This window comes from Triticum dicoccoides, chromosome 2B (genome assembly GCF_002162155.2).
Source record: "Triticum dicoccoides isolate Atlit2015 ecotype Zavitan chromosome 2B, WEW_v2.0, whole genome shotgun sequence".
NCBI lineage: Eukaryota > Viridiplantae > Streptophyta > Magnoliopsida > Poales > Poaceae > Triticum > Triticum dicoccoides.
In genome coordinates this window covers 128,917,812-128,928,429 of record NC_041383.1, presented here as the reverse complement: position 1 = coordinate 128,928,429, position 10,618 = coordinate 128,917,812, and the positions used below count along the sequence as shown (strand labels likewise).

Below are 10,618 nucleotides of genomic sequence, written 5' to 3'. Positions count from 1 at the left end.
TATTTTTTAATACATAACTAACATTTTGCAACAATATTTTTGATGTATAAACTTTTCATATATATCGTCTTTTACTTAGAATAAATTCGGAATAATTTTATAGTTCATGAACATTTTTAGAACTTGTTATTATTTTAATTTTTAAAATTTATATTTTGTTTAAAATTCATGAACATTTTAGACTACAAACTCAAAAAGGTTCTAAATTTTCTTATTGTTTCTTAAAATTCATGAAATTTTTTCAAATTAGTAAACATTCTATAAGTGACAAAGCTAAAACCTAATCGTTCAGATTTCTGTAACTGAATGAAACAATGCGATCGACGTTCATTTTGGATAAGACGTGGTTCAGTTGAGAGGCTGTTTTAGTGCGAGCGAACCCGGCGTCGCGCCCGCATGTGCGTAGCCATTGGACGCGATTCTATTGATGACATGCTGGTCCAGGTTGAACCGCTCCGATCGCCCAATACGCACGATCTCCACTCGCTCACCTCCTTCGTCCGCATTCATTTATCTCGCCAGTTACTGATACCCGCGGCATTGCTCTCCCTCTCCCCTGCGTATTCTCCCATCGTCTACTCCATCCGTGGTGGTTCCGGGCGGCATCGAGGTTAGTTTCTTGACGGACGGCGGTCGATTTGCCGGTGGGGTTCCCATTCCCCATTCCCTCTGTTTGCATAGCGTTTCCTCCTTCTGTTCCGCCATGGATTTTGGTGGTTGTTGCCTCCGTTCAGCCGGTAGTTCATGGGATTAAGGTTGTTCAGCAGTGCGATTAGGTTACATGTATGGTTTGCTACTAGATGGATGTACGGATTTCGTTGATTTTGCTAATTAAAAAATGTAACACGTTTAAGAAATATGCACGTGACGTTTAAGAAAATGTTTATACAATGTAAAAAAATATATAATTGTGATGAAAAAAATGTTTTGTCCATTCAGAAAACAATGTATGTTACACTTAAGAAAGTGTTCATGAGTTTACAAAATGTGTTGGCTATATTTAAAAAAAGTGAAAGTGTCAAAAAATGTTTGCATAATGTAAAAAATAGTCCGTGCCATTGGAAAAATGTATTTGAGATCTTAAAGCAAATTACCGTCATTAAAAAAATTCATGACATTTTAAAAATGTTCACAGCATTTTAAAAAATGTTTTGTACAATGTTAGAAATTTCGCCATAGTTAAAGTTAATGTTTATTTCCATTAAAGTAATTTATGTATTATTTTAAAGAAATATTCATGTGTGTCCCAAAAATATCTGTGAAAGTTTTCAAAATATTTAAACAATATGAGAAAATGTTTGTGTACTTTTAGAAAATGGTTATTGTCAATAAACAAATATAAAATGTGTTTTTGGAAAATGTTACGGTGTACTAAAAAAGGCCTTCATAACACATATTCTTTTATACATAATGTATTAAAAATGTCCAAATTGTATCAATTTTTTATGTGTGCGCTAAAACTGTACATGGTGTACTGGGAAAAAATAGATATGTGCTAAAAACGGATATAGAAAGAAAATAAAAAACAAAAAACCGAACAATACAAAAGAATTCAAGAAAAAAGAAATAAAACCAAAAGCATGACAAAGAAAAAATTCAATGAAAATTAGTGAAAAAACAAAATATAACAAAGGCGAACCAACCTGTGGTTGGATGGTTAGAGGGACTGTGGTATCCCCAGCCCACCAGGGTTCAAATCCTGGTGCTCGCATTTATTACTAGATTTATTTCAGAATTTCCGGTGACGCGCATTCAGTGGAAGGAGACGTTCCCGTCGACGACGAGGCGCCTACGGTGACTTTGTAAATCTCAAGATGATATGCTGGCTCAGTTTTTCGAAGGTGCTCATAGGGGTAGGGTGTGCGTGTGTGCGTTCAAGGGATAAGTGTATGCGCGTGTATATGGGCGCCTGTGTCTATACTGATGTCCAAAAAAATATATAACAAAGGATAAAGGAAAAAAATCAACGAAAATCGATGTGAAAGCATAGAAAAACCAAAGGGAAAAAAGAAAAGCGAGCGAGCCTACATCTTCGCAGGAGCAGCGCGAGCAACACCCCTGATGGGCCGGGCCGGTTCGCTCGCGCGTTGGTGATTCTTATTTATTTATTTTGCGGGTGTTTGCGTTGGTGATTCTTATTGGAATCGATACGGGCGAGATGTATGTATAGACCTGGGGGCTGAATTCGATGCATGCCGCTCCGTTTTATTCAAACGCAAACCATAATTTCAGACTTTATTTCCACTAGCAAACACCATTGATAATAAGACAACAAATACACGTGGTAAAACAAAATGAGCTACTACGTCTAAGAGAAAGTAGGCATGAGCTTAGTTAAGGCAGAGCTAAGGACTGAGCACAGACTGCCTGCTGTCCCACAGTCCACTGCCCACCAAGCAGGAGCATTCACGCCATGAACGTGCGGCACGTTCCTCGAGGAGGTCAGCTCCAGCTCCAGCTGCTCACCAACAAGTGGCGGGATGCTCTGCTCACTCCTGAAGTAGTCGCGGGGATCGATCTGACCCTTGGCCATGGCGAGCCTCCTGAAGTTGCCCTTGGAGTAGTACTTCTCCCCCCACACCCTGCCGGCCTCGAAGCTCGTCACGCCGCCGGCGCCGACGACGTTCTCGCCGAGGTCAAGGTCCCTGTAATTCACGTATGCCTCCCTCGGGTTCTTGCTCACGTGCGGCTCCATGAACGCGTACATGTCCCTGATCCACCTGGTGTGCGCCGCGCCGTCGCCGCCCACGCCCCAGAAGTTCATGTACTGCACGTTGTACAGCACGCCGGCGCGGTGCGAGAAGGGCGTCGCCGACTCCGCCACGCTGGCGATGCTCCCGCCGTAGGGGTCCAGGATCATCAGCCCCGCGTCCCGCCTCGCCAGCCAGTCGGAGAAGATCCGCGCCCACACGTCCCTGGAGATGGCCCGCCGGACGTAGTCGGACGTGGACTTGCTCGGGGAGGAGTCCCTGGCGACGGTCCGGTTCAGGATGTCGTCCACGGTGGCCGTGTCGCCGATGTAGATGTAGGGCACCGACTGGATCCACGACATCTCCTTGCAGTGCGTCGGGTTCACGCCCAGCTCCGGGAAGCGGCTGCCCATCACCGGCAGCAGCGCGTCGCGGGTGCCCAGGTACAGCGCCTGGAACCTGGCCTTGTCCCCCTGGACGACCACCCTCACCAGCAGGTCGTCGGGGAGAGCAGGGGCGACCTCTTGCCACTTGGCGAGGAGGTCCGCGGCGCCCTCCCGGGCCGTCTTGACGACGGTGAACACCGTCACCCTCGGAGGCACGGCCACGAGCCTCACCTTCCACGACAGCACGATGCCGAAGCTCCCGCCGCCGCCGCCACGGATGGCCCAGAACACGTCGCGCCCCATGGCCTGCTTGTCCAGGAGCCGCCCCTCGGCGTCCACCATCACGGCGTTGATGACGTGGTCGGAGGCGACGCCGTACTTGCGCAGCAGCATGCCGAAGCCGCCGCCGCTCAGGTGGCCCCCGACGCCGACCGTCGGGCAGAGGCCCCCCGGGAACGCGTGACGGTCTGTCGCCCTCCCGATGGCGTGGTACAGCTCCCCGAGCGTGGCGCCGGACTCCACCCACGCCTCGGCAGGCTCTCGCACGGTGACGCGCACGGACCGGAGTGCGGCCAGGTCGACGACGGCGAACTCCTCGGGGCGCGCGGACCGGAACGAGAGGCCCTCGTAGTCGTGCCCGCCGCTGCGCACGCGGAGGCGCACGCCGTGCCGGCGGCCGCACACGACGGCGGCCTGGACGTGGGACGCGTTCGTCGCCGTGACGATGCAGAGAGGCCGCACCACGGCCGGCCCAAGGAACCGCGGGTTCCGGACTGACGACGCCAGGACCGACGCGAACGACGGCGAGCTCCGGGGGAAGAGAAGGTTGCCTGGGACGGACGCCGACATGCACCGGAGGAAGTCATCGGCGGCAGCTTGGATAGGGATAGCGAAGGAAGCATGGGAGGAGACGAAGAGGGTGGAGACGAGCAGCATTGCCAGCGGCGCCATGGTTCGCGACCAGGCCATCGAGCTCCGCATGCTTGAGTTCGTGAACTGCAACTGATATTTTGCTGGCCTCGCAACGTGCGGTTAAATAAAGCTGGAGTCGGGTTATTAGACTGTTGGTTGGGTAATTAAAATGGGTGGGTAGGTAGCGCCTCTGTCTATCGATCCAATCTGGTGATGTGGATCGTGACTCGGTGAGGACATGTAGAGTCATTAAGTATAGTTATGGCGATCTTGATCTGGATGGCATATGGTGCACATGCAGCTTACTGTTTTTGTTGACTCGCTCGGTCGTGCCTCGTGCGTCGGTGAGCTTGACAGTTGCAAGTGGAAAGAGATTCTCCTGCACGAGAGATCCGAGCGCATGCAAATATAGCAGCGTAAGGCCATCAATCCACTTTATCTCATGTCGCTCCTTTTCCTGCTCACAACAGTACAGGTCCTGTGCATGGTCGAAAGTCTTCTCTCGTGCTAGAAGGTGAATGAGATTATTTTTTCTGTTAGTTTTTTACTGGTCTTTTGTTTTCTTTTTGGCATTTTTCGTTATTATGTTTCCTTTTCTTCTTCACATTTCCCCTTTTTAAATCGGGAAATTTCAAAAAAGAAAAATGTTCAATCGTTATTTTGTTTTCTTTATGTCATCTCATGTTCGCATTTTGCAGAAAAATGTTCTACATTTCATAAATTGTTCAACTTATTTTTAAATATGTGCGTGTTTCTAAACAATGTTCACAAACATGAAAATTGTTTGAATCTTTCAGAAAATGTTTACCTTTTTCAGAATTTGTTCGACAATTTCGAACCGGTTGCTACAATGATCGTTCGCTATATAGTAAACCTGATCTATAGTGAACCACGCTATCTGTGTGTCATGCTGCTATTGGAGGCAATGGGGAGCTCCCGTTCTATGCCTTAAGCGTCCGAACAATTCACTGGCGCGCATGTGTCCCCATTCGTGGGCCGTCACAAGAAGAAGGGAAGCACCCGATTTCCCCTGGTCGCTTGATCTAGTTAGACCAGTCGCGGTTGAGCAATCATTGATTTTGGAAAAAAAGTATAAGAATCATAAATTCAAATATATTGACGGATTTTAAAAAATATTTCATAAACTCATGAATTCTTAAAAGACATCATCGAGTTTTAAAAAAAAGTTCACAAATTTTGTAAAAAGCTTATCAATTTTTTTAAATATTATTGGATTTTTTAAAAATATCATAGAATTCTAAAAAATTCTTTTATTATGAAATAAATTCCATTGAATTTGACACATGTTCATTGATTTTGAAATTTCTTTACCAAAATATTTAAAAAGTATATCATATTTGAAAAAAGTTAATTGATTTGGAAAAAAGTGCACCAAATTTGAAAACGTGCGTGCATTTTGATAAATAGATAAAACATAAAATAATGTAGAGATAAAAGCAACCAAAACCCGGTCCCCAAGAAAATCAAAAAGGAAAAATAATGTCTTGGAAGCTTCCCCAAACCAGGAAAGGTGAGCTTCCTGTGGTGTGTTTGTGGGCGGGGGTGCGCCAGATTGCAGAAAAGAGAAGTAACCGCCGCATAAGGTTCGGTATAGGAAATGCAGACGCAATGGGCGCCCAACAGGAGGGAATTCCCTATTGGACGCTCGCTGCGTCAAACTGTCGACTAATCGCACATAGGGATTTGACTAGCGAGAGATTTCGGGCCGGCCCTGTAGCGTCAACCAGGTTCCGGTTTTGGGTACCTTCTAGAGTGTTCCCAGCCGGTTCTTACTGGTTCTGGGAACCAGCTAGAAGGTTCCTGAACCGTTTTTTTTTCTTTTTTTCTTTTTTACTCTTTCTATTTTTTCTTCTTCCTCTTTCTGGTTCGTTTTCTTTTCTTTTCGTTACTTTTTTGTTTTCTTTCAGTTTTCCTTTTCAAGTTAATTTCTCTTTTCAACAATTTTATTTCTTTGGTTTTTTATTTCTTTTTCTTTTATTCTCTTTTTTCAAACTTTTTTCAAAATATTTCAAGTTTCCAAAATTTGTTCAGTTTTCAAAAAAATGTTCTCAAAATTCAAAAATTTGTTTAAAACATTCAAAATTCAGAAAATGTACCGGATTTCAGTTTTTTCTTCACGTATTCAAAAAAATTCACGCTTCCAAATTTGTTCGGCATTTTTCAAAATTGTTCTCTGTGTCAAAAAAAAAATCTGAAGATTCAACAAATGTCTGTGCTTCAAAATTTTTTCTCCGTTTCTAAATTTGTTCTCATGATTCAAAAAAATTATTGCTTTAAAAGATTGTTCATAAATTCCAAAACATTCTTGTTTTCAAAAGAAATGTTCTCAAAATTCAAAATTTATTCTCATTACAAAAACTTTCAAAATTCAGAAAATGTACTGGATTTCATATTTTTGTTCACCTATTGAAAACTAATTCACGCTTCGAGATTTGTTCGATAATTTTCAAAATTGTTCTCCATTTCAAAATTTGTTCACAAAATTCAAAAAATGTTCATGCTTCAAAATTTGTTCTCCAAATTTGTACACAAATTCAAAACTTTCCCATTTTGAAAGTTTGTTCACAAATTCGAAATTTGTTCGAAGTTTTTAGAAAATGTGTCTATTGTTCAAGATTTGTTCACATATTCATAAAATGTTCCTATTTTGAAAAATATGTTCACAAAGTAAAACATTGTTTAGTGTCTTTCAAACTTGTCCGTTATTGTCATAAATTGATCAATATTTAAAAAGGGTCCTGTTTTCCAAGGTTTGTGCCGAAAATCAAAAAATGTGCATGCTTTAAATTTCGTTCAACAATTCCTTTTTTTCACATTTTGTAAAAAAGGTTCCTATTTTTCAAAATTTCTACACACCTTCAAAAATCAATCCCATTTTACAAGTTTGGTTAAAAATACACAACTTTTCAAACTCGTGCGTGCTTGGCCAAAAATGTTTGTCATTTAAAAAATGTTTATTTAGTATTTTCAAGAAATGAAAAAAAGCAAAAATAACCCGATCAGGCGATTTTATGTAGTGTTAAAGTATTTGCATTGCCTGTGTACCACAAAGAGCAGTAAGGCGTAGTGGCTAGCTACTCGGCTTTGCAGCGGAGCGATCGCGAGTTCAAATCCTGCGAGCAGCTCTTGCGTGGGCCGGCCCAGTCGGAGCACGGCTCTATGCGAAGCTCCGACTTCTTGCCGCATAATGCGGCCTATAGGAGGTCCCCAACAGGAGCTCCCCTATTCAGCGGTTAAGGCGGTAAATTGACGGTAAAAACACACACAAGGACGAAGCCCATGTTACACTTTACTCTCTTCATGCAAGTTGGCGTTTTTCTTTTACAGTTAGTTTTCCAGCCATTTTTTCATATTCGGTTCGTCTTTTTATTTAGGATGCTGTTTTTGGAAAAATAAAATCTGAATTTTAGAAAATCCATTAATATTATAAAATGGTAATGTTTTTGCAAAAAAATGGGTTAATTTTATAAAATAAAATCATGAATTAAAAATGAATGTGAATTTCAATAATGCCTATGAATTTGAAATATGTTCATAAACTTTTTTTAAAAATGAAAAAGTTATAAATATTTTTGAATCTTATAAAGTTCACAGTTTTTAAAATTATGCACGAATTTAAAAATTGTTCCAAAATAAAAAAATGCTCATGAATTAAAAAAACAAAAAAGAAAGGGAAAAACTGAAAATAAAAATCCAGAAGAAAATATGAGTAAAAACATGCAAAAAATAGAGAAAAAAACTGGACCGGAAGCTTCCCAAGAACCGATTCTCTGCATTCTTTTACATGGTTAGGTTTATACGGTTTTGCAGATTGTACGGTATTAATACTTTAGTAAATATGATATGAAATTAAGATACGGTTTGGTTTATTCCAAATTATTTCGGTGTGGTTTCGGTGTATACCATAATAACCAAAGTTGAAGCGAATTTGAAAGGGACAGTAATAATTTACAAATTTATGACTGAAAACACATAATTCTTTATAGACACAATATATAGAAGTATATATAAGTATGTATTGCGTGCATGGATCCATTCATTGATGGTTACAAACGTGCTTAGTATTTTAAGAGAAAAATAACCGTGTTACACGAAAAAATGGACATGCTTAGGAGGGAATCTGGATCTTGTACAAGAAAAATGATTACTTGCATGGTTGTTCGCCTCAAAAAACATAAAAAAATACTTTGATTTATTCGATTAACCATTCGGTTTTTCATTATATACCATAAAAACCAAAATTCAAAACACTAAGAAAAGTTCATACCACATAGAAACCACAAACCATAAAATTGGTTTGGTTCGGTTTATTTTTGGTACGGTTTTTTGGTTCGGTTTTCAAATGCATAGAGTGGGTCGGCCCATAACATTGGGAGGGGTGTGTGTTTCCTACGAGCAACACTTTATTCAGCTCCTTAAGTGTTAAGTAGGATATTCCCATGTAATGTACTAATTTGGTTGTTGGTATCAATAGTCGTTAGTTAAATTTAAATCACATCGCAAAAAAAATGGTACTACTTGCTAACTCTGATTTATCCCGGAGATTCCAATATGAAGCAAGAAGGAACTCAAGCAAGGTCATAAGCATTTTGATGAAATAAAGGGTCTGACCTCCTCCTAAGTTGTCATTTAATTAAATTTTGGCGGCTTGTCATCATCACCGACAAGTCTAAATTTCATGAAAAACAAGAGAAGCATCTTTTACGGATGGTTTGGATTTCAGAATTGGATCGTAGCTGGGCATTAGGAAATTCTCTCACTAGAATTTTGAACGCGAAAATCCATCATAATACAATGTATCCAACACAAAATATGGTTAATTATCACCACAATATTTGGATTTTTTTGCTAAGCTTCAAGCCCCTTCTCCTTAGAACATTGTAAGTGTTCTTTAAACCTTGTTAATACATTGCTTATAGGAGCATGTACCTAATCACATTTAGTGTAAACATCAAACTCTTGCTTAGTTTGTCATTAATCATGAGAACCCACTTATCTCCAATATTTACAGTAAAAAAAATCCTAAAATATGATTTTTATGGGTGTTCATATAATTTAGAGGAAGTTCTCAACTGAGGTCTTTTGTCAGTTCCCATAAAACCTTCCCCTAAATGTGGTTTTGGCGATGGCGCGATGGTGACGACTAACTCTAGCGATGGATGACAATGGGCAGCGGCACCAGCAGGCGGGCAACGCAGTAGCGATGATCAACGATGGCGGCATGATAGTTAGAGGCGGCGGGGCAACAATGCTGTGGATTCCGGTGGCGGTTAGCTGATGTGGCACTTTTACATGAAAGGCCATCTTCCGATAGATGGAGGAGAAGTTTTAGAGATTACATGGGTTCCCATAAATTTTTTAGGCATTCATGGGAACTGTTGGAGAGTTTTTTTTGCTAGGAGGAACAATATGCAATTAAATTCTACTCCATGGAGTCCATCCCCTCACATCCTTACTCTTGTCATTTATAGGACTCTCCTTTGGATGGAAGTTAGAGAGCTCACTACCATGGTGGAGTTTGATTTGAGGTTGACATGGGACCTTTTGGTGTCGTTCAACCCAGAGAAGATGGTGTCAGGGAGTGGATGACCCAGCTCGCCAAATCCTTTGACATAGGGCTCCAGCGCACCGGATTCATCATCGGTGAGGCAAATGCAAACAGGACGACGTCTCAGGTGTTGTCGGTCATAGGTCGGTTAGATAGTTTGAGAATATTGGTGTTGCATAGGTTGTTCGAATGTAGTGCAGTCATGTTTTTTTGTTGTATACATGGTCGGTGTGTTAGTACTAGCGATTTCTTGATGTATGTTGCAAAGGGATGTTTTACATGTTACAGTGGATTTTTTTCATTTCCTCATGCATTGGTATGTTTATCTTGGGTATGTTGCAGCCCATTTTTTAACGGTTTGATCCAATGAATATGAATTTATGGTATCCATGGAACTTTTTTTTGCTGCATACATGTTTAATGTTGTAACATTTTTTAACGGTTTAAAATTATGGTGGAAACTATGTAACTGTGCGACATGAAATAATGTGCAAGAACTAGGTTTTCTTGTTGCAAAGTGGGGACGTCTCATATTAACGCACTTACATGCGATTGGATGGTAGGGTTGACATCAATTTGTCTCTCCACGCATCAGGCAGAAGCCTAATGCATTGCTATAAAATAAGCTCAACACATGTACTTTTAATTAGTGCAAAGTTTCCCTAAGTATGTAGAGAAATAGTTACTCATAGACGCTAGTTATTTCAGCCCATCATTGGATGAACCATGTGGGCATGAGGCCCATTTAAAAAATTCTGAATTCCAAAGTGTTGCACCAGGTTTAGTCCCGTGGCTGAAGTAAGGAGGTGGATACTTAAATCGCATGTAGCCTTCAAGTGTGTTTTTGGTAATTAATACAATTCCTATAGACTAACTATTCTCATTGGATTATGTACGAATAATATTAGATGGATGAATGTTACATGGTACATGAAGGATATTGGAGAAATGTTATATAAATCAAGATATGCATAGAGATCATTGAGTGCAATGGATGAATATATTATGATAAGAAGTGAGGGAACTTCAGCCATCAAGATTGAGTTTGATAAGCGCATCGT

The 10,618-nt window shown here is 41.1% G+C and overlaps 1 protein-coding gene across 1 annotated transcript; it reads right to left on the bottom strand.

Moving 5' to 3' along the window:
- Positions 1–2,203: 2,203 nt before the first annotated feature.
- LOC119362567 (berberine bridge enzyme-like 22) lies at positions 2,204–4,121 on the bottom strand. Its single transcript, XM_037627808.1, has one exon. It carries the CDS (start codon positions 4,055–4,057, stop codon positions 2,309–2,311), a length of 1,749 nt encoding a protein of 582 aa, XP_037483705.1. The 5' UTR covers positions 4,058–4,121; the 3' UTR covers positions 2,204–2,308.
- Positions 4,122–10,618: the final 6,497 nt, after the last annotated feature.